General features: G+C 43.9%; 2 protein-coding genes across 6 annotated transcripts in view; one reads left to right on the top strand and one right to left on the bottom strand.

Moving 5' to 3' along the window:
- clocka (clock circadian regulator a) overlaps positions 1-12,772 on the top strand; it is a 33,098-nt gene extending 20,326 nt beyond the window's left edge. The window contains exons 11-22 of one of the 5 annotated variants that reach the window (XM_015971723.3): positions 323-405; positions 4,962-5,068; positions 5,164-5,311; positions 5,396-5,471; positions 5,555-5,696; positions 5,791-5,891; positions 6,021-6,104; positions 8,879-9,034; positions 9,112-9,306; positions 9,413-9,573; positions 9,732-9,966; positions 11,228-12,772. In XM_015971723.3, coding sequence (XP_015827209.1) covers positions 323-405; positions 4,962-5,068; positions 5,164-5,311; positions 5,396-5,471; positions 5,555-5,696; positions 5,791-5,891; positions 6,021-6,104; positions 8,879-9,034; positions 9,112-9,306; positions 9,413-9,573; positions 9,732-9,966; positions 11,228-11,407 — 1,668 coding nt within the window. In that variant the 3' untranslated portion in view covers positions 11,408-12,772. Of the gene's footprint in view, positions 1-322; positions 406-4,961; positions 5,069-5,163; positions 5,312-5,395; positions 5,472-5,551; positions 5,697-5,790; positions 5,892-6,017; positions 6,105-8,878; positions 9,035-9,111; positions 9,307-9,412; positions 9,574-9,731; positions 9,967-11,227 lie in introns of all 5 variants that reach the window. The other 4 variants (XM_015971721.3, XM_015971722.3, XM_054730022.2 and 1 more) reach the window with 4 other exon arrangements.
- A 331-nt stretch (positions 12,773-13,103) lies between these two features.
- tmem165 (transmembrane protein 165) lies at positions 13,104-19,525 on the bottom strand. Its single transcript, XM_015971734.3, has 6 exons — positions 18,924-19,525; positions 18,318-18,543; positions 18,055-18,230; positions 16,998-17,180; positions 16,809-16,914; positions 13,104-14,525 (listed from the first exon to the last, which is right to left on the bottom strand). The coding sequence occupies exons 1-6, from the start codon at positions 19,065-19,067 to the stop codon at positions 14,449-14,451; spliced, it is 912 nt and encodes a 303-aa protein (XP_015827220.1). The 5' UTR covers positions 19,068-19,525; the 3' UTR covers positions 13,104-14,448.
- Positions 19,526-23,879: the final 4,354 nt, after the last annotated feature.

The following is a 23,879-nucleotide window of genomic DNA, read 5'->3' as shown; positions in this document are numbered from 1 at the left end:
CAAATGGGAGTAGAGTTAGAGTGGTAGGGGGTGACTTGCTCTTTAAATAGATAAATGTCAGACCTCTGACAAAGTATAATCATACAAATGTGCTCAGTAATTGGTTTGGGCCCCTTTTGCTGTTACTACAATTAATGAAATGTTGCACAATGTCCTGTAGTGTAAATACAGTATTTAGTAGGTTTGGGGTCATGTTTCAGCATTTGACTTTGGTGTTTCACAACTTGATGTCAAACTTGAAACAAGTATTTGCTTTAATATTTTGATGTTTTTAAGTGGATTTCACTAAAGAGGATCTATAAACTTCCTTCTTCTCTCTCAGGAGATGTGCACTGTTGAGGAGCCGAATGAGGAATTCACCTCCAGACATAGTTTAGAGTGGAAATTTCTCTTCTTGGACCACAGGTATTTCCTTTTTAAAAATACGTTTGTAACCGTTCTAAGCCTCCCTGGTAAGGTCTATTCGGGGGTTCTGGAGAGGAGGGTCTGTTGTATTGTTGAACCTTGGATTCAGGAGGAACAATGTGGTTTTCATCCTGGTCGCCCGCTCTATACCCTTGGGGGGGTGCTGGAGGGTGCGTGGGAGTTCTCCCAACCAATCTACTTGTGTTTTGTAGATCTGGAGAAGGCGTTCGACTGAGTCACTGGGGGGGGGGGTATGGGGTGCCAGGCCCTTTGATACGGCTGTTAGGTCCCTGTATAACAAGTGTCAGAGCTTGGTCCGCATTGCTGGCAGCAAGTAGGGCTAATTTCTGGTGAGAGCTGGACTTCGCCAAGGCTTCATGGAGAGAATAGGCACGTGTTGAGATTCTATTTGTTGGCCTTTGGATCAGGTCTCTGCTTTTTGCAGATGATGTGGTCCTGTTAACTTCATCAGACAGTGATCTCCAGCTTTTAAAGAGGCGGTTCGCAGCCGAGTGTGAAGCAGATGGGATGAGAATCAGCTCCTCTAAATCTGAGACCATGGTCTTGATTCGGAAAAGGGTAGAATGCCTTCTCCAGGTCAAGGATGAGGTCCTGCCCCAAGTGGAGGAGTTTAAGTATCTCGGGGTCTTGTTCACGAGTGAGGGAAAGGTGGAGCGTGAGATCGATAGGTGGATTGGTGCTGCGTCTGCAGTGATGCGGGCGTTGTACCGGTCTGTCGTGGTGAAGAGAGAGCTGAGTCAGAAGGAAAAGCTCTTGATTTACTGGTGGATCTACGTTCCTACCCTCACCTATGGTCATGAGCTTTGGGTTGTAACCAGAAAAATGAGCTCGCAGATACAAACGGCCAAAATGAGTTTTCTCCGCGGGGTGTCTAGGCTCTACCTTGGAGATAAGTTGAGAAGCTCGGTCATCCAGTAGAGGCTTGTGGTAGCTCTGCTGCCTCTCCACATCAAGATGAGCCAGTTTAGGTGGCTCAGGCATCTATTTAGGATGCCTCCTGGACCTGGTGCGGTTCTCCAGGCACGTCCAACCAGGAGGAGATGCAAGGACACGCTGGAGGGACTACGTGTCACGGCTGGCCAGGGAACGCCTTAGGATTCCCATGGAGGAGCTGGCCCAAGTGGCTGGGGAGAGGGAAGTCTGGGCCTCCCATCTTAGGCTGCTGCCCCCACGGCCCAATCCTGGATAAGTGGATGAAAATAGATGAATGGAAATAGATTTGTGTTGAGCTTGTTTTTGTTTCTTCCTGTTAGCAGCACAGTTTGTCTCTTGCTGTATGACGTGCATGTTTAACTCACCACATAAATGCAGGCGGTCAGATATTTCTGTGAGTACAGGATGTGGCTCTAGAGAAAATAATTAAACTTTCCAAAGAACAGTAAGGACAGCCTGACCTGCACATGGGAGTATTTTTCCCACAGTAATTCATGCTGATTCAGGAAAAACGTCACTAAAAACTGTCCAGTTAATGGTTCGCCAGTCAGATTGTGTAACATCACGCTATCCACTTTAGTTTTGTTTGCAGCAAACTAGTGGGATCATCTTCTGGACCAAAAGGCAACAAAGGACCTTTTCATGTCATAAGAAAGACTAAATTCAGGGTTGTCCCTCTAAGTTCACATAAACTGACCAGCAGCAGCTTGAGGACCTACAGAAGAGCTGGTTAAAACAATTGTGACAGCTTGGCCTGATCAGTAACGCGTGGCTAGCCTGCATCAGTGACAGCGTGCTGATCTGTTGAAGCAGAGAGATAAAATAGGAACTAGAGTCTAAAAGAATGTTTAGGACTTTTTTTCATGTGTGTTTTTATGTAAAAAATCATTTAGACATATTTGTTGTACAAAGCTGTTTAGACAGCTTTAGCCTGGAGAAAGAGAGGCCGGTAACCTAACGGCTAATGTGAGCACAGCCTGCACCAACGAGAATTGCTGTTAAAATTGAACTGCTCCAATTTCCTGAATTTCACAGCAGTTTGTGCAACATTATTTATTATTACTGTTCAGCGTGTACATTCAACAGGATGTGGTAGTGTTAAAGCGATGGGAACCATACTGATGAGCTCTTCTGAACTCCAAACGGGTTGATGCCATCCTAAAACAGCATTGATATTCTAAAGTTCAGCCATTCAGGCGAAGATGTAAAAATAATAGAAATACTAATAAAACCTTCCTGAACCACACCTCTGGATGCATCAGTAGAGCTACACTTGGCTTCTGACGGTGATGATTGGACTTGTAAATAACCACACCATCTGAAATGAACACAGACATGGTTACATAAACACCGTTGCATAAATTACAATAACATTTAGAGAATTACAGCAGTTTTTGAGTATTTTGGTTTTGGCCGCACTCAACCCTAGCCATTAGCTCGTCAGTTCTGGAGGATGCAAAAGCTTTTTCTCCAAACTGAGGCCATTCAGGAAGCTATCTAATGGGTAAGATGATATTTAGTTGTTTATTTATAACTTCAGTGTAGAGACATCCTTCAGAATGGCATAATAGCCTTTTAGGTATATTTTTGGATTTATTTATTTATTTGTTGATTACAGTAAATTTTTACTAAAGCCCCTTCCACACTAGTGCCAGCTCCACTCCGCCCAGCCTGGCCGGGTTGATTACACGCATCCTTAGGAATGCGGACGTGACTGAGCATATGGACAGTCTCCAAAATTAGTGTGAAGATGTCAGTGATGTCATGAACGCATCTTTGAGCACATGGGCAGGGCAAAAGCCACGTGGAGAAGTCTGCGATGTCTCCATTAAATTAAACTGTGTGTGTGTGTGTGTGTGTGTGTGTGTGTGTGTGTGTGTCCAACCCTAACCCACGCTCCTCAGACAGAGATGGCTTCAGTCAGAGGCTTGTTTCTCCCTCAGTAACCAGAATGATAATACATCACGCATGCAGGAAGCTCCCGCTGGATGATTCTATCTGCCAATCAGAGGCTCCCCCTAATGCTTGGCATGAATTAGAGTTGGTGACAGTGGGTGTGTTGGACCAGTTCAGCCTGAAGCTGAAAACCTTGGGAAGAGGGCTGAACAAACAACCGGTTGCATGTGGGGAATATCCGGGCTATGTGGATGTGAACGCTCTGCCCAGTCCAGGTGCAGTCGAGCCAATGCTGATGTGGAAGCCCTATCCCTAAAGCCACCATATGTTCATTATAATAATAATAATAATAGCTTTTATTGTCATTGTACAGGATACAACGAAATTGGAGTGCCACTCCCTTGGTGCACAATACAATAATACTTCTAAATATAAAGGTCCCCTGAAACAAAACAGTAGTAAGTAATATATGCCGACTAGCACACTATATACAGAATAGCAGCTACCATATCATGGAAAAAAAAATGGCATTAGAATAGCGGCATAATAGTTGACGGTGACCTTGACAGTCACTAAGCAGTTTTAATTGTTTTTATGCTTATATATGCTTATTAATAGAGATCGCCCTGGGAACAAAGCTATCCCTGAATCTGTTTGACCTGGTTTTATGTGACCTGTACCGTCGACCTGATGGTACTAGTTGAAAGACGTGATTGCTGGGGTGAGACTGGTCCTTGATGATATTACTCGCTCTGCTGAGGTACCGAGAGTTTGCAATGACCTCCAGGCTGGGCAGAGAGCATCTAGTGATCTTCTGGGCTGTGTTGATGACCCTCTGCAGTACTTTCCTGTCTGCAGCTGAGCACCCTGCGTACCATGCTGTTATGCTGTACGTTATGATGCTCTCTATGGTGGCTCTGTAGAAAGTCACCAGCAGCCTCTCCTCCAGGTTGTTCCTCCTGAGCACTCTCAGAACGTGGAGACGCTGCTGGGCCTTTTTTACCACTGCCGTGGTTTTTGCTGTCCAGGAGAGATCGTCAGAGATCTGCACGCCCAGAAACCGCATGGAGTGCACCCTCTCCACACAGTTTCCATGAATGTACAGTGGGGCTGGGTCTGCTCTGCCCTTCCTGAAGTCGAAGATAATTTCTTTAGTTTTCGTGGTGTTCAGTTGGAGGTTATTTACTGAACACCACTCCGTCAGTCTGTTGGCCTCATCTCTGTAGTCCGTCTCATCCTCCTTCGAGATGAGTCCGACCACGGTGGTATCATCTGCAAACTTTATCATGGTGTTCGAGAGATGGAAAGGGGAGCAGTCGGATGTGTAGATTGTAAACAGGAGTGGACTCAAAACACATCCTTGTGGAGCCCCGGTGCTGAGTGTGATGGTGCTGGACAGGTGTGGCCCGAGTCTGACAGACTGTGATCTATTTGTCAGAAAGTCCTTAATCCAGAGGCAGATGGGGGTGGAGAGTCCCAGGTGAGACATTTTCTGGACCAAGATCTCAGGGATTATGTGACTGAATGCTGAGCTGAAGTCCAGAAAGAGCATTCTCACACAGCTTCCTCTGTGCTTCATCCCTGCATTTGGCTCTGGATTTAGAGTAAACAACAACAACCCAACTGACAACACTGACGGTGTTTAACTATAAAACAAGGTTTCAGAATTACTTCCCACCACTGATCTCAATGATGGATTTGTCCAGAGCTCCACCCATCATAGGTTACCTCCCGTTTGAGGTCCTGGGTACTTCAGGATACGACTACTACCATGTGGATGACCTGGAGACCCTGGCCAAGTGCCACGAACACTGTAAGTACACCTCTGCCAGTAAGCAGAGTTCTCTAATTCCTACCTGTCAGCTTCTTTTTGAGACGTTCGAATGATGAATGCTTGTCTCTTGTTAGTGATGCAGTATGGCAAAGGAAAGTCCTGCTATTACAGATTCCTCACCAAAGGTCAGCAGTGGATTTGGCTGCAGACCCATTACTACATCACTTATCACCAGTGGAACTCCAGACCGGAGTTTATTGTCTGCACACACACGGTTGTGAGGTATGGGTGAGGTTTACCCTGTTGAACTTGAAATGTTCAAAAAGCATCCTTTAATTGTGTTTGTCCTGCGTCTGACCTCTGCAGTTACGCTGAAGTAAGAGCAGAGCAGCGCAGAGAGCTCGGGATTCAGGAGTCGCCGCCGGAGATCGCCGTCGACAAGGTGAGACATCTGCTTTGACACGAGTTAGTCTGAGACGCGTAAAAGGAGCATTAGTCTGTGACGTGTTTTATTTTAAACAGCAGAGCCAAGGTTCAGGCTCTGAGTCCCAGCTCAATGCATCCAGCCTGAAAGAAGCTTTAGAGCGCTTCAACCGCAGCAGGACCCCCTCAGCCTCATCTCGCAGCTCACGCAAGTCCTCCCATACGGCCGTGTCTGACCCCGCCTGTACGCACCTTTAATACAGCTACAACCCTAGTGGTGATATTTTAGATGAAGTTTGATTTTTCGTCTGATCATTGAGCTTCTATTTTCTATTTAGCATCACAGATGAAAATACAGGGAGACAGGAGCACGCCGGGTCGCCAGTCTGTCTCTGCTGTGGAGATGACGTCACAACGGAGGTCTTCAGTCAGCAGTCAGGTCAGTGGAAGAGTCGGAGCATCCCTCCATTGTGCGGCTTCAGTTATCTACTTCAGCCTGAGTCATGAAGGGGGCTTCACCAGGACTATGTCTGAGCTTATTTAATGTTTGTGTTGCTTCCTTCAGCAGTCGATAAGTTCCCAAAACACAGGACAGAACATGGTGCCTTCTGTGGTTTCACAGCAGCAGCAGCAGCAGATTCCAACCACCCAAGTAAGATCCTGATTTCTTCCTCTGGTCTGTGTCCCTCCCTTTATAGTAAAGTATAAAACCGTTGTTTCCTGTGATTAGTTTTAAACACATGTTGTCCCGTTGTTAAAGCGGCTGCACATGTTTTCATGCTACAGCAACAGCATGCACATGCACTGCTGCTAAAGCTGTCCCTCTGAGTTAGTAGTTGGGCTATTATCCTGCAGCAAGCATCACAGCCAGCCTTCTGTTGAGCGAAGCCCTGCACGCACATGCTGGTTACTATAACGCTGCAGGAGGAGGAAGCTGAACACAACATGTTTCAGTATGCAAAACCCGCCAAATAAAGTACTCTGAGAAACACAAGTAGATGTCAGTGGAACATTTTCTGCTTATTATGGCTCAGGACCAGCTGTTCATGGGCTTTCTCCACAAAAAGCTGTTTTGTTTGAATGAGCAATGCTGTTGGTTTATAAATAGTGCTTGTTCATGCATAAAATCTGCACATGGATGCATATACTCAAATATATATTTTCAGGGTGTCCGCGGGGTTTTAAAAAGTATTAAAAAGTGATAAATAAAATAGTCAAATTTAAGGCCATTAAAAGTGTTAAATTTGGTCTCAGAGGTATTATTTTTTCCAAATTAGGTATTATTTTTTTCAGACTATCAGATGTCGTATTCTGAACATCGACATAGAAATATATTCCGAATGAAATGTTTTGAACGATTATAAAAACAAAACAAGCCGATTATTTGCTCCTCCCACTTGCGCTGCCCGGAGTTGCAAATGAAGCGCTCCTCCACAGTGTTGCCAATTTGGCGACTTTGACGCTATTTCTAACAGCTTCTCAGATCCCCTTCTTGACTTTTTAAATCTTAAAAGTACCTAGTGAACACCTCAGAAGCATCTCTGGTAACCCTTAGCTACTTTCTGGATAACTGTCGTTGACGTTTCCTGCAGGTTAGCTAAACACTCCGCCTGCGCTCCGGACCGTTCTTCAGGACATTAGGAAAGGGAATGATGTAGTGATGTGTCGGTCGCTAAAGAAACAGCTCTCAGAGCCAGCTCCCTGTTGGATTAACCAGAGTGAGTGACATTCACCGCACCTGCGGACTCCTGAGCCGATAAAAACGGCTAAATGTGCGCGTGCGGCGTGCTAAACACACGTGCAGCTTGCCCCGATTGCTGTGAGACCGGGTTGGGGTGTGGGGGTGCAGCTGTGGTTGGGACAATTATTACATTAACTGATGGACTTGTAAATAAAGAGTTTATAAATAAGGTAGAAATAAGTTCCTCACGCTGATAAATAATAACTAATCCCTCTGAGGACACGGTGCTAGTGCACGCTCCTACAGCACCTTGACACGACTCAATAAATGCTATGCAACATTTAGTGAACAGCAATTTGCATGTATTTGTTATAAATGCCACAGTATAATTCTTGCTGTCAGTATTTGCAAGATATTGGTATTTGGGTCTGTACTGGTTAGACTTACATGAGTTAAACCAAGGTCTATAGCCCTTGGGTCATAAACTATGAGCTATAAGTATATTGGTCTTTTTATATTGGGAATCAGGAGTTAATTTAGTGATCATCTTGTTTCTTATTTATTTTTGTCCTGATTGTGCCTGAGCAATTTTATGACTGAATAACAACAACAACAAAAAATCTACATAAATTGAAAAATCATCTTAAATAATCGAGATCTCAATTTCAGTCACAAAAATCGTGATTATTGTTTTTGCCATAATCGAGCAGCCCTACTTTAGCATATCCGGTCACATAATGATGACGTCATATTCAGTGGTCGTTGTGCATCATTTCAGGCCCCGTGGTCAACTGTCTGAAGCGCTGAACAGAAGTGCCTGGCTTATTTTCTAAGTAAAATAAATATGTGCAATACGTTGTCAACATCAGTGAGTCTCTAAGTCTATTCTTTTTGAATGTTATATATGTTAAAATATGTGTAAATAGGTCGCTGATTAACCCTTTTTAATTTAGTGTTGTGATGGTTGTAAAAAAATTCTGAAGGTAGTTAAAAAAAGTATTAAAAAGTAGTAAATTTTACTTAAGGATTGCTGTATATACCCTGATTTTACACAAACAGTGGATTAGCAACAAGCTCGTGAAACACACCCTGAGCCAAAGTGTGCTGACCCTTAAAGGTGTGGTTCACTGACAACCCGTGTTTAATGATTATAATCAGTCACTCTGAGTTTTTCATGCAGGCTGAACATGAAAATAGTCTCCTACACCTATCTCCTGCATCAGCTTCTGAAACTCTAGGATTAGAAAAGCCTGACAGATCTACGTCACACTTCTACATTCACAGACTCACCCATCTGGACTCGTGATGGGAAGGCTGTTTGTTTAGCGTTCAGGAAACGGCAGAAAACGTCTCTGCTAGTAGAAGCTAGCTACGTGTTAGCATTAGCACTTTCACTACACAGCAGAACTCCTCCAGGCTTGTGTTATTTGTGGAGATGAAACATCCATTTGAGGTAAGATGTCCAAATATCGGAAAATAAGACTCCAAAACCTGCTTTCTGAAGCTCGGCTGTGATTTGGGTCGTTTTAGTTCAGGGAAATGGTGCACCAGTATATTCCTTCGCCTAGTACGACTTGTAAGGCATTCATTCCTACTAGAGGCCACTGCAGATGTGTTTATTGGACGAGTTTCCCTTGAACTCATCCTGATCCATCAGCGGGCTGGAGCATCTAGGCCTCTTTATGTTAGTGGCTGACATTTCACTCTTCACCATGTTTTTATTTTGTGTCTGCACTTCTGAACAGCCAGTGCAGTATTCTGGCCAGCTAACGGCCATGCAGAACCTGAAGGAGAAGCTGGAGGAGAGAGCTCGGACAATAGAAACGAACATTCAGCGACAGCAGGATGAGCTGCGGCAGATCCAGGATCAGCTGCAGAGGGTGCAGGGACACAGTGTTCAGGTGAGGGCCTGCCAACATGTCTTCTGTTGTTTTGTTTTTTTCTGTTTGGATTCACCTCTCTCTGAGGTGTGATTCAGGTTTTCCCACAGAAAGGAGCTGGAGGTGTGACTGCTCAGATGTCTCAGGGGAGCGCCGGGCAGCAGGGGGGGTCTCTGAACGTTCAGGGTCAGGTGGTCTCTTCAGGGCCTGTACAGAACAGCACACAGCAACAGCCGGCCATCCAGCCCCAGCAGCTAAAACTCAGGACAGAACATGGTCCAGCACTCTCACAGGTGAGGTCACCGAATTAGTTCTAGATGTTTACGTTCAAGAACTCGTGTCCCTAATTTTTGGCTCTATGACTTTTCATTCTCAACGGTCTCGACTCTGATGCCCCAGTCTCAACAAACTCCCCTTCCTGGATCACTCTACAACACTATGATGATCCCACAGCAAAATCCAGCTAATGTGGTTCAGATTTCCACAACCCTGGCACAAAATTCCAGACCCTGCGCTCCTGCTGTGGCAACATTTGCACAGGACCATTCTGCTCAGATAAGGTGTTATTCGTCACTCAGACGCTGCACAAACTGCCTTTTTGTGCTGACATTAAATAACTGTACCACCGTTATTCCTTTTTGATGGGATGTTGAAATCTGACCCTGTTCTTATGAAGTTAATCGTACCTGATCTGCCCCACTTCCCTGTCTCACTGCAGGTTTCCTGCAGGTCCCCAGCTGCTGACTAAACTAGTGACAGGACAGATGGCATGTGGAGCAGTCATGGTTCCCACCACCATGTTTATGGGTCAGGTGGTGACGGCCTTTGCTCCTCAGCAGGGCCAGACGCAGGCCATCAACATTTCCCAGCAGCAGCAGCAGGAGGCGCAGTCACAGCTTTCAGCCATGCAGGCGGGACAGGCGCCGCTGAGTCAGCAGCAACAGTTTCTGCAGGTATCACCACCACCTGAAGCTTGGTTTATGCTTGACGCGTTCACCTTCCGCGCGGTGATGCGGCTCGCGGACGGAACGCGCTTCACAACTCGCAGCGTTTATGGTTCGTGCGGCTCGTCTCTGCGGTGAGCCAATATTCTCCCAAACTGTAGGGGGCAGCACGGAGCTCTACAGCATGCATCCAACACTACACCATAGTAGAAGTAGAAATTACTGTGTACAACATGGCATTTCAGCATTTTTAACAGCGTCCTCGTCTTTTCCGACAGTGCGAGCTATTTCTCCCCAAGAATCATTAACATCATGTTGATCACGGTGATCTCTGAGAGCTGAATCATACAAATGTCTGTATTTACCAACCTCTGCCGTACTAGTTCTTGCCGGCGCCATGTTTTTCCACGTCCGACCGTCCGCGTGGTTAGAAATTTTCCGAGGTGCGCGTTGCGGAAATTTTGGGCCGTGCGGAGGCGCGGTGGAGGGGCGTGGTTGTTAAAATGACACAATTCTGCCACGCGGAGCCGTGCGGACGCGGCAAGCATAAACCAACCTTTAGTCAGTGTTACTGTGCTTCATACACTCCTAGTTGGAATCAAACCAGCAGCTTGTTTGTTCAATTGTTTTTCCTTCATTTTAACTAAATGAGTGTGTTGCAAATGGGCTGCACAGCTGGTTAGAACAAGGAGTTTTGTTAGTCTTGTTGTAAATCATGCAGATCTCAGTCATCTGCACAACTCAAACCAGAATCTCACTGGGCTGCCGCTGTCACCGACCAGTTGGAGAAACTACATTTTGGTGGGGAAATGGACACGTTCTCGGTAGAAATTATTCTTAATGCTGTACATACGACACCTGTGTTTTGAAATAGCTGAGTCAAGATGGCCACGTGTTGTCATTGTAAGCAAACTGAGTCAGTTGGGCTTTTGTTTTCATCACAACGAAGTCACAAACTGTCTGTTTCTTTTCTATCTGTCATCATTTTCTCATCAGTATGGTACAGTCGACACTGTCTCACATTTCTTCCACATTTGGACTTCCTGCCAAGGTTCTGAGAGGAAAAATATCAGACAGGCTTTTGACCAGCTAAAGATGCGAGCAACACTGGTGTGAGGCCTTCGCACCTCCTGCAACTTTTTGGGAAATTCTGTTGCAAACTTCTTTTGTAATCTGTCGCCAGCAGCGACAGCACAGTGAGATAAAAACAAGGCCCGATTGTTGTTCTCAGAGGTTTTTCTGTCCAAATAATCTAAATATTGTCCTCAAGGCTCCTCGTCTTCTTCATGGAAACCAATCTACCCAGTTGATCCTACAAGCAGCGTTCCCTTTGCAGCAGCACAGCGCGTTTGCTGCAGCAGCCCAGCAGCAGAAACCGCAGCGGCAGCAACAACTGGCCCCTCTCAGATCAGACGGTTTGTCCGACCGCTCTTCTTCACAGCCACAGTAGTAGACTGAAACCAGACGAGAAATCGAACCAGTGAGGCGTGAGGTCTTTGGGTTTAGGCACGTGTCACACCAGAGACTGAGAGGAGATTGGATGGTGGTTTCTCCTTCTGTTTGCTAAACCGCCCAGAACTGGGCTCACTGTGGCTGCAGCTTCGTTTACATCCTGCAGAACATCCAGAGAGTCCAACCGCATGGATGTTTTCTCTCATTAATGTTGTCTGTGTTTAAAAGGGGTCAGAATGTGATGGTGAACGACTGTACAGAATATTAAGTGTAATATATTTTGTACATATGCTGAAAAGAAAACTATTTTATATGATGCATGAAATGCATAGATGTTCTTTGCAGCATTGAAAATGCTTTTTTCTAGTATAAGAAAATCTATCTTCAAATGCTCAGTGGTTGATTTTTTCCCAACTTCCTGTTGTCAGAGGAATCGGTTTGTGACGGCGTCGATGCTGTTCGGTTGTCAGTTAAGTTTTTTATTCCCCGATCTTTATTTTTATTCCACATATTTTACTAAAACTGTTAAACTGATGGGGACATTTTTCATGTATTTTTAAGCTTTTTAAAATCCAAATGGTGAAGTTGGCAACTATTGTGTAAAAATTAAAAACCTACCCAGATTAAGCTAAAAGCAACTAAAAGATTCCCTTTGTGGCATTTTACGTGACATTTATTCTAGCTCATGTTAATCTACAGTGTCTAAAGGAATTTGGCTCTAAATTTATAAACGTTTAAAAACAAACATCGTCCCTTCAATCTTTTCTGAAGGAGAACGGTATCTTCTACCAGAGTGCTCATCAACGGAGTTTCTCCTTTGCATGACGGTCCGTCGACTAACGGGGCCTTGAAGAGGCGTCGGCCTAAAGTAGAGGTCTTATCAGGGGAACCCAGCAGTGAAGTCCTGATTCTCTGTTTAGTTCTGACTCAGTCTGTCTGATTTATTCTTTATTTAACCAGGAAGGTCCCAATGAGATTAAAATCCTCATTTTCAGTGGAGTCCGGGCCAAGAGGCAGCGAAAGATACGGTCGCAGCACGTCTGTATGACTGAGAAATGTTCTGTCCAAAATGAGAGAAGGCAGTTCCAACACAAGGAATCCATCTCAAGTGTTCTCAGTCTGGTTTTAAATGTATTCAAGGAGATAACTGTTCATTTCCAGTTTTCCTGCAGCCGGTTTCCTGCAGGAGCAAAGTGAACGATGTCTCAGCTTAAACGTTTATTAATCTAACAATCTGTCTTCTTTTAATTTACCAAGGGTTAGGGACGCATTCCAACATGAAACCCTCCCACTATTCTCACCCCTGAACTCAGATTTACTGTGTTTTGAGTTGTAATAAACCGCCCTGTTGGGTCAAAACAAAGGTTTTCTTTCCCCATACGTTTATTCTTCAGAATCCTCTACTGCCACCTGCTGACCATCTCGAGGTACATATAAGTTACAGACAGCATGTAATCGGCTATAGTTACTTAAAGTTCCTTCTGTTTGTCAGTTAAGTACGTGTGAGGTTGGGCTTTTAAAGGAAACCTAAAGCACATTAAGTTAGCGTGTTGTCTTTTGCATCAACCTTTCCTACAGGACACTTGGCCGACCCTTCGTTTGCTCCGGAGCGTCAGAAATCTGTTTACTTAAATGTGTGGACAGCTGGACAACGTAGTGTTCGCCTCAGTTCAAATGAAATGATGTAAAAAAAATACAATTAAAAAAAGACCTTTTATTGTGTTTATAGACATTTCAACAAACCTGAAGAAATGGATGTATTTTACAGTTGGGTAGTCAAATATTGACAATGCAGCTTTAGCCCGTTCCATCCAGTTTAAAACACACGCATCCCTCACTTCCAGCAGCCTCTCCCACGCTTCCAGTCTACAGTACACACACCTAACAGAAAAGGAAGCTAAATAAATAGGGACACTCGTTACATAAAAGGAGTTAAAGAGGTTTGAGTTACAGTGCTGAGGCAGCTACAACTAATGATCTCGTGTTGATGTACCCACTGATGTCGCTCATATCCGACTTGACAGCAAACGTTTCAGAGCAGAAATAACCAACTCGTCACTGCGTAGTGACTCGATCTGGGGAGGAGGCAGCTGGTCTGTTTAAAGCTTACACCACTCTGAGAACAAAGACACCTCAGCTATGAACGCTGAACCAGTGCCTGACTGGTTTGTCCTCCTAAAAACAAACTAGAACTATGATAAAACAGAACTTTATATAAGAACTGCCTGTAGTGCTTGCTCTACATTTCAGGGAAACTGAATTTTCAAAGCAAAAAAAAAAATTACTTGTGCAGTTGTATCCCACCAACAGCTGCTCAAACCAGTGTGTAAATTAACCATTAAACTATCATCTAATATTTAAAAGCAACAAAAGAAAACACGATGTTTTGACAGGATAATTATGCTTTTCCATTACATGGTGTGATGCAGCTTTGGTATTGGTTTTCCCACTCAAGGTAACATCATTGTATTTGTCACAGCTTGGGCCCCCAGTGAGCCAAGCCAGTAACACGCTGATGTGGAAGACGGCACTGCGGACCGCTGCTGGTCCACTAAAACCATCACCTGTTGGTGTGAACTACAGCATCTCCTCAGCAGCCGTTTCATCACAACATCAAACATAACCCCGATGTAACGAGACAAAAAATCACATCAAAATAAAAACGCATCTTCTGCGTGAACAGACTGCACACTGGGTGTGCTGAGAGCCAAACGCACCACAGCCAGGTTCAGAGGTGTTCGACTGGTAGCCATCGGTCCAGTGTCAATGAGAGCACAGGTGAACCCAGGCCGCTCTCAGAGCTCATCAGTGACGCACAAACCTACACCTCTTACAAGCTGTGATGTGTACACGTTAAGATCCTAGGGAAATGTACTCATCTCTATCTTAATCTTTGTGAGAATGCTCACAGATTCACAGACGTCAGAGGACCAAAGGCAGACTGGGAGAACAGGTAAAACTTTGTGCTGATGGAAACTTGGCTCAAAACTATCTAACTGGACACTTATTTACAGTGAGGTGGAGTCCATTTCCTCCCAGTTACAATCCAGTTTCAGGCTTCATGACCAGGGCAGACAAGGCAAACGCCAGAAACACGATCCCTCCGATGATCGTAACTATGGAAACGAACAAAAGAAAAGAATAATAAACATCTCTAATACATCATCACAGATTAAGTGAAAATATTTACCATCTACAGCTGGTGAGAAAGTAGTTATTTAAGACTTATACAGAAGTCCATCCAAACACCAGCTACTAACAAGACAAATTATAGGTTGTAAGTTGTCTACTCGAGTCTTCAAGGCAGGACAAAAGCTGGAGTATGGAACACGAACACCAAAACAACATCTAGTGTGTGGAGGTTGTAGCTGCAACGATGGAACAAGGTTTCCAGGTTCGCCGTCGATACGTGAAATCTGACATATTTTATTTGTGTCCACCTGTCGTAGGCTCCACCTGAACTCACTCCGGTCTTAGATCTTTTATGTTCGCTCCTCTTCGGAGAAGGAGAACATCTTCTGGGCTCAGAAGCAGCGGCTTGACTGAGTCCACCATTTTCCACAGTGCCAGCGTCTCTGTGCTGAGTGGACTGTTTGGCAACAGAGAATGGTGCCCTCTACTGGCTGGTAGATGTAAACATAAACCTGTGTGGTGCCAATCTAATGAAACATTTGATTACTTTTTAATGAACTTATAGGTTTTAAAGGTATAGCGGATGATCTTTTTCTTACGGGTGGATCATCTGAATCATTGGTCAGCGTAACTGTCAATCATTCTGGTGAACCATTCGCACAAGGCCGTTGTCATACGTGCTCGTTGATGGGTAGCCTTCACTTCCTGCATGCATGAAGCAAATGTTGGGCTCCCCACGGACGCCTGTCGCTGGTTTTCTGCTCGACAGGTAAGCTAAAGTTCAGCATGCTACTTGGAGAAATTCATTTCAGATCACTGCTAGAAGAAGTTAGCTGCAAGGCCGGCAGCTACTTGTAAACAGAGTGTGCACGAGGATAACCAGGCGTTCTCTCTCCTGCACAGTTTTTCAAAACGTGGAGAGGGCGGTTCTTTCCTGAAATTCAGAAACTTCCTCCGCCATAGCTTAAAGAAAACACTGTAGCTTCATTCTGCACACCTATTATTTACATATTATTTTCAAGAGCAAGTCACCCCCAAATCAACTTTTTTTCTGATAAACTATATAAATGTGTGTCTAATCGGGCTGCAGACACGTGTCGTCAATAGTTTTGCACTTTAGTGCATTTTAGTTAAAATGTTAATTTTCTGCCTAAAACTGTCAGCGTTGTGCCGTCGTCAGGTAAAAACTCTGCATTTGAATTTAAATCTGCCATCGCTATTGGCTAAGAGGTACCCTAGAACGTTAGCTGGTACCATATGATGTCACAATGTCATTGTGAGCCTGTGTGTGTGTATTTGTTAGAGGCTCCGCCCTTTCGGTCTGCTAGGCAACAGCTTTTGTTGCATTTTTCAAACAGGAAGTGGGAGTTGAGTAAGAATCTAGTAGGGGGTGACTTGCTCTTTAAATAAAGCTTTTTACTAAATTGTTCCACATTCAGCCTTTGATGTGCATTTACCACTAAGCTATCTTGGATGTAAATAGAGCAGAATGGAAGTTATGAGCCAATAACACAACTCCAAACCAACAACAGAGGTATACGCTGTAACTACTCAGAAGAAAATCCTGCCATTACTGAAGCTGCTGCTCTAGTCCGTCCAGGATCAGATGCAAGAACAAACCAGCATGAAAAAGGCTGCGTCCTTGGCCAACTACAATCTAAATAGGATTTATTCCTGAAGTAATCTCATTTTATCATTTTTATGCACATGATAACGAGGCAATCTCTGAGACCAGAACAAAAAATACTTGGCTTTTTTTTGCTGCTTTGGCCCGTTCAAGCTATACGACTTTCCTAAAAAGATAATGAAAGGAGACATTTATAACAAATGTAATCCTCGAGCCTCACACGGAGGCTCACAGTAACATGTTGCCACAGCAGAGTTGTATTAATAGGAGTTTTTAGACTTAATAGTTTTATGTGCCTGTTTTCAAACGGCAACCATCTCTAAATATTCCAGAAAGTAGAAAAAACAGAGGCATGAATGAGCTCGTTATTCCCAGGCTGCCAAAATGAGTCATTTCATATTAATCCACAAAGATACTTCTATTCATGGACCAATCAGTGGCTAATCTTTGCAGATACATCTGGCTTTTTTGGATGTGCCCATGAACGGTTTGTACATCACCAGTTAATTACTTTGCCTCATGTTTTCACAACGGTTACTAAAAGCTTCCTAGGCTGGGAACAGTATTGAAGTTTTGACACGTGCATGTTTCTAACAACCAAATTCCTGATCAGATCCAACTTGACATTAGAACATCTCACCTGTTCTCACAGATATTTTCTGGGCGATCATTCTTCCTCCTATCACAGCCAGCCCTGTACACAGACAGTGTCCAACTGTGCCACCCACCGCAACTCCAAAGGGGTTCTAAGTATAAAAAACATGGAAAACATTTACAGCAACAAAAAATAAACGGTGCATTTTTCAACTAGTGCAATAACTACACAAACCTCTCGAGCGGCTAGAATAATGGTGGTCAGCTGTGAGCGGTCCCCCCACTCAGCGAGGAAGGAGAGAGTGAAGGCTTGGACAAAGATGGGCGAGATGAAGCTGTGCCACTTGGACTGAGGTAGTGTTACTCCTGCTCCAGCCTCCACATCTGGAGTGCCATTAATCAGCTTAGACCGCTGCAGCTACACACACACACACACGCACACGCACGCACACACAGAGGGATTTTTAAAACCCGTATTTTATCCCTGCATTGTTAGTTTTGGATTTCATTGAAAGTGTCAAAAAGAACTTCTGCAAGCGTCGTGGTTTTGTGTTGACGTTGCACCAAAAACCTGAAAGTTCAACATCATCAACAAATCTAAAAGTGCTCAGACAAAGAGCGTCCAGGTAGTGGAGAAGAGGAAACATGTTAAATTTGTGAAAACCAGTCAGTAAAATTCAAAAACACACATTAACTAGCAAAAAAAATAAAATAAAATCAGGCAACAAACAAAAAGATATTCATCATTCTATTTCAATACACAACCCACTGTGTACAAGTGCTTTTTCTGGGACGACACGGTCGTATTCTTATTTCCCTTTTTCATTTTTGTAGGGCAGGATGTTCTTGGACTGGAACCTTTTATCAGTGTGTGTGTGTGTGTGTGTGTGTGTGCGTACAGACAACAGAAATGTATCGTGTAGAAGCACTTCTCAACTACGTCTGCTTTATCACATATTGTAAAACTAGATTACATCAAATCAGACTTCAGTTCAACTGCTTGCTTGTCTGTGTCGGGAACTGGTTGTAATCAAAGGAATCTGAACTCTTTGTTCTTTACTGCTTCCTTCTACAAGCTTTCTCCAATTGTTTTATATTATTCTACCACTTCTTCTCACTCTTAGGTGAGCTGAGAAAATATAAGATTATATGTTGTACTGGCAGCGGTAGCGAAGTGTGCCTTTCAGAGGAGACGCTCTTCCAGGCCAAATTTATGGAAAGCCTCTTTACACACACACACACACACACACACACACACACACATCTGTGCAATCTAAGTGTGTTTAGCTTACTTCTTCGTCCTTCTTCTTGATCTCTGCTTGCACCTCCTCCAGCTCCTCCTGCCCTTCGTCTGGACTCATTTTCAGCCCCTCTCTCAGCATCCGTAAACCAAAAATGGCAAACAGAGCGGTGGATACATAGTAGGTGTAGATTCGAGGGATGATTGTGGTGGCATAACCAAACAGTACTGGAGGATGAAAACAGCAAAGGGTTAATTACGCTGTAAGTGATGGTGGACTAAGCTTGTCAAGGGAAAACAGAGTTGAATACAAACCTGACAGACAAGTCATGATTCCTAAAGCCAGCATAGCCCCAGCCAGCACGGTGAGGCGGTTGTAGCGCATGGCCATGATGGCTGCGATGAAAAACGTCTTGTCTCCCAGCTCAGAGACGATGATGACGGAGAAAGAGGCCACAAAGGCATGAATGAAGCCCAGGTTCTCTTTGATGGAGGCATCTTCAGAAGTAACTGGACCTACTGGATGAGGACTTGACAATTTCTGTAAATAAAAAAAAATCACAACAGCCGAGTTACGAAGTGAGTCTGGACACATCTGAACCTCGTTGGACCGATGCTTCTGTAATTGGGGTCACGTGAACATGACTGAAATTGTGAAAAAAGCAACCACTGTGTGTGTGTGTGTGTGTGTGTGAAACGAACATACGCAACCTTGTGTCTCCTTACATTAAACGTGACTAACAGCCATTTGGAAAAGAAAGAAGTAAACGTGACTAGATGAAGGAAACCTTGCACCCGGAACGGTTAATGAGCGGTGAGTCTGTTAGCATAGCTAGCTTGGCGGCGCTAGCGGCGGTAAAGATCGTTTTTAAACACACGGCATCGACACACAGCTGACAAAGATCAAGTAAAACGAGTTACCTCTTGCTGGGGCAGCTCCTGTACCGATTTCTGAACTTCTTCCTGAACGGCAGCGACGCCGACCGAAAAAAAGAACACGGCGAAGACCGGAAACATTAGATTTCGGTTAGCCCGTCCACCTTCCCTTCCCATCATAAGAGGCATTTCTGCTACCGGAACCGGGGCAACGCGACTGTTTTCTCCTCTGTCACTCACACCATATCGGTGTTAACGAAGCGACCAACTTCACATCGATAAACTATAACTCCAACAAAGTCCTCGCTAGTACACGTCACGATCACGCCAAGTGAGCCAAGTCGAGAGGGAAGTTATAAAAACGTCGCTGCCGCATTAACCGACAAAGCAGGCCGACTATTGGACATCTGAAGGATGACGCGTTTACAGAGCAGCTCACTGATTGGTCAACTTTATTTCAATCAAGTTCATTTAAATGTTTTGGAAATTTGATTGACAAGCAAAAAGAGTTTAGTATGCTCTCAAAAAATAATGAAACAACTGAGCAAATTGGCACCATTATCTTGTCAACTTTACTGAAGCTAACATTAAACGGTGCCTCCTGCCAACAAAAAAGATAAGAAATGTTCTGATCATTAGATTATGTTATCACTACTCAGCTAGACCCACATTGCACTGTGCTATAATGTGCTGAGTTGTCTACAAGAGATCAAGTAAGTTGAGAAGTAAGGTCACTACAGACTCGCCTGTCCAGGTGATGACAGACTTGTTGAGATCTGGAGAATTTGGGGCCTTAAATCAACACCTTCGACTTAACTTCTGTCATCCTCAAAAAAAATCGCTGGATCATCCTACGTTCAAAGAAAAGCGCTTTAATAAAAGCTTGAGCCTGGCATGTAACAGAGTTAAAGCTATGTAAATAGAGCATCCTGTCGTGCGGCATCACTGTGTGGTTCGGCGCCTGCAACGTTTCATGCATTAAAACCCTCCAACGTATAGTGAGAGCAGCAGAGAATGTCATTGGGGTCCCTCTCCCCTCCCTACCAGACATTTACAGCACCCGCCTCCCAAAAAAGGCCCTTCGCATTGCGGCTTATCCCACTCACCCGATGCAAAGCCTCTTCGAGCTGCTGCCGTCAGGGAGGAGACTGCAGAGTCTCAAGGCCAGGACCAACAGACTGAAGGACGGCTTTATCCACCAGGCAGTTAGGAAGCTAAACTCCTCCCGGCTCTCCTCTCTTTTCCCCCACAGTCTCTCTGAACTTGGTTACTGTTTTTATACTAAATGTTTATTTTCTATCTAGCGAGAGTTTGAGAGTAACGTAGTTTCATTTCTCTGTATGTCCTGTACATGTGGCAGAAGTGACAATTAAACTGACTTTGACTTTTGACTTTGAAATAGCAAAAACCAGAATTTCCTGAACATTGTTACTCACTGACAACCAATGAATTTATACGTTTGGACTATTAAATGTAAAATGGTTCAACGCTAAGCATGCATTTTGTTGTTGTTGTGATTATGGTTGTTTTAGAATCTGTGAAAATAAGCTGGTCATTAGCTATCGTAGCTGCTTGTTTGGAACCAAACAGATGAAAGATATTCATTGCCTGGCCCAAAAACAACAGTCACCACCTGGATTTAACTAAGAAAATAGATACGAGCCTCTTAATGGATAATTTCTGCATGACTGATTATCTTTTAGCAGGTAACAAGTTATTTAACCCCAACTGCTCCAATGAGTTGCTTCTCATTTCTTAACTATGTGGAAAGACACATCTGGTGGTCGTGGAAAAGATCTGTTAGAGAAGGGTCAGATCATTGGCATGCATCAAGCAGCGAAAACATCTAAGATGCAGAAACGACTAAAACTGGGTTAAGAACTGTCCTACGCATTATTAAAAACTGGTCTGATGAGTCCAGATGGACCCTGGTCCAGAGTGATGGTGCAGATGAAGTGATGCGCCCATCATGCCCAGTGCCTACTGTACAAGCCTGTGGAGGCAGGGCTATGATCTGGGCTTGCTGCAGTTGGTCAGGTCTAGGTTCAGCAACAGGATGTGCTCCAAGAATGAGGTCAGCTGACTACCTGAATATCCTGAATGACCGGGTTATTCCATCTTCGCTGATGACACGGGCATATTCCAAGATGACAATGCCAGGACTCATCAGGCTCAGATAGTGGAAGAGTGGTTCTGGGAGCATGAACATCATTTTCACACATGGATTGGCCACCACAGAGTCCAGACCTTAACCCCATTGAGAATCTTTGGTATGTGCTGGAGAAAGCTTTGTGCTGCAGTCACACTCTACCATCATCCGTGCAGATCTTGGTGAAACATGAATGCAATACTGGATGGAAATAGATCTTGTGACGTTGCAGAAGCTTACTGAAACAATGCAACAGCGAATGTGTGTGTAATCAAAGCTGGTGGTGGTCCAACAAAATATCAGAGTGTGCAAAGTTTTTTTAGCCAGGCAGTGTCTAAAAAGGTAATGTTTAGTATTGTTTTGGTTTTGTGCAGACATGTCATTGGTTTAGAAAATGCTTGGTAATTAGATCAGACTTTTATTGCCCCAATAGAAGTTTTTAGTCACTGCATTTGTTCAACACAAATAGAGACAGCAAGCAACTTTGGTTCTCTCTAAATTTACTCTGCAGAATCACCATCTGTTAAACAAATGTATTCCTATTCAGCACATTCTCCTGTTTAGGGATTTTATGGGACTTTTTCCAAAGTGGGCCCTCCTGCATTTTAAGGGCAGAAGCCAGGGAAAGATTTTCTCTGAGCAGGCAAGTGAAATCTTGTGAAGCATGTGATAGATTTGCTGTTGACTTCATTTGAAACTGGACGTGGGAATAGTAATACCTGTTATTTTTGCAGCAGTGTCAGTCAGAAAGCATGCTGAAGAAACAAATGAAACAATACAACTGGACTGGCTAAATGTTTCTTGAGAGATTATGAGACAGAAATAGCAGGGGCACATAGGTTCTCTAGTTTTCTGCAGACATACACAAGTCTGTGTTTGGTGTTTGTGGAGCTGTTCTAATGAGACCTGGGTCCAGCACATGACTTGGACAAGGACTGTACCAGCACAGCCACTGAATATCTCTGAAAATGAGACTCAGAAAAAAGTTCAGATCACTTTAAAAGATATCTAAAACAACTGAAATAATTTGCCTAAAAGTGCAGCAGGGTGAATTAAAAGGTAGGTAGATTGACATTGTTGTGCAGTCTGCCTCACCATTAGATTGTAACAAATACACAAGTAGTATTAGGCGTTGCACCTTTTGAACAAATACCTCTTGAGAAGGACATGGTTTGCTTTATTCTGACCAGACACTCTAAGCGTCCATTACACACTGAAAAGGGATCAACTAAGTATAACATTGTTTTTGAATATAAATTATAGTAAATAATGTAACAACCAACCCCTTTCCTCTGTACTTTGTACTGGGTAGATGATCAGGGCCAAACCCTGGCCCCTATCCAGTATGCTCCCTGCACCAACACACCTGACTCAGTGGTTAAATCACATGTTCAACGCGTCATCAGGGCTTACAGAAACCTGTTACTCACAAACTGATTAAAATCAGACGTGTTGGTGAAAGGGAAAAACTCAAACATGTTGGATAGGGGCTGTAGAGAACCAGGGTTGAAGGTGTGCTGTTATGTCTCCGTCAGGAGGTGTTAAAATGTGAGGAGGGGGCAACATACGAAATGTGACAGGGGAGTTAAAATGGGTTTAATTGTTATAAAATATTCTAAAAGCAAGTGCAAACAGAGCATTATTAAAATAATGCCAAACATAAAAAGACTAAAAGGTTAACATTTAAAGGGCGAATTATCAACATTAAAACACCTGGTTAAAACTTTGTTAAAGTTTTACCAAAACAGAAAGTGCTTTAAAAAAACTCAAGTTGACGATAAAAACCGACGCGCTACAAAAACCGTGTTTTAAAATCCCAAAGTCGGTAAACTACGATGTTAACCTTAAAACAGAGTCAACCGAGTCGACATCAAACAAAGATCCGTTTGGATCACTCAGAGTTAAAACTATTAAAGTTAAAACCAGAGCGAGGCGTGGAGGACAGCAGAACCGCTGCACTGCTGCCTCCCAGACGGCTGAAGGCACAGCCTTTTTATCCCAGGTGTGGGTCATCAGCAGGATTCAGCTCAGCTGTGCTCCTCAGCAGCCTGGGAGAGGAGGAGCGGTGTCAGGCTGATCACCAGGGCCGGGTGATCCTGGCTCCTGCATCCCACTGGCCAGGCCGGTAGCCGTCACATCACTGTGTAGGTATGGGTTTGGCACACAACCCTGATGCCAGTCAGGATATCAGTAATGTCATTTGCTTTGTTAATAATCTCATGTAGAACTTTGATGGCAGGATTTTCTATTTTACATGTTGTTTCACTGCCATTTCACGCTACTGGAGTCTGGTATGAGAGCCTCAGAGGAACAGGCAGTGAACCAAAGATTCATATCAGGTGACACTCTGGCCCAGAAAGCTCAGATTACAAGTCTGTTCTAAAAGAAAAAGAAATGATCAGCTTTCTGTTGTAGGTGTTGATTTCAAGGTGTGTAAAGACTTAGTGGGGATGAGTTTACATGACATCAGCCCTGAATGTAACCTCGTGAAATCCAGACGTCCTATTAGACCCAGAATAACACATTCTATACATATGGTGCAATACACACAATACAAACATTAGGAAATAACACTTTGGAAAGATGCACCAAAGAACATTGTGGTCATTGTAATATCCCAATATTTCATATGAAACTTGAACTTTTTTAAACTATCACAAAACCAACCAACCAACCAACCAGCAACTCTATCCATCCATCCCAACCCTGCTCCTCAAGGCTCACTCTCCTGCATGATTTCCATGTTGCCCTTTTAAACACCAGTGTTCCCCTGCTGCCACATCTGACCTAAAAAATGAGATATTAACAGGCATCTGCAGCACTTGATGTCCTCCTGAGGAGCCAGTGTAAAT

The sequence above is a fragment of the Nothobranchius furzeri genome, chromosome 8 (genome assembly GCF_043380555.1).
Source record: "Nothobranchius furzeri strain GRZ-AD chromosome 8, NfurGRZ-RIMD1, whole genome shotgun sequence".
NCBI classification, from domain to species: Eukaryota; Metazoa; Chordata; class Actinopteri; order Cyprinodontiformes; family Nothobranchiidae; genus Nothobranchius; species Nothobranchius furzeri.
This window is presented reverse-complemented; position numbering and strand designations above follow the sequence as displayed.

Excerpts from the sequence above, each read along its gene's own strand:
- tmem165 (XM_015971734.3), bottom strand. The coding sequence starts at position 19,067 with ATGCCTCTTATGATGGGAAGGGAAGGTGGACGGGCTAACCGAAATCTA. Across the intron at positions 18,231-18,317 it reads AATCATGACTTGTCTGTCAG|TACTGTTTGGTTATGCCACC; the intron begins GTTTGTATTCAA and ends TTCATCCTCCAG. Across the intron at positions 16,915-16,997 it reads TTATTCTAGCCGCTCGAGAG|AACCCCTTTGGAGTTGCGGT; the intron begins GTTTGTGTAGTT and ends TTTTATACTTAG.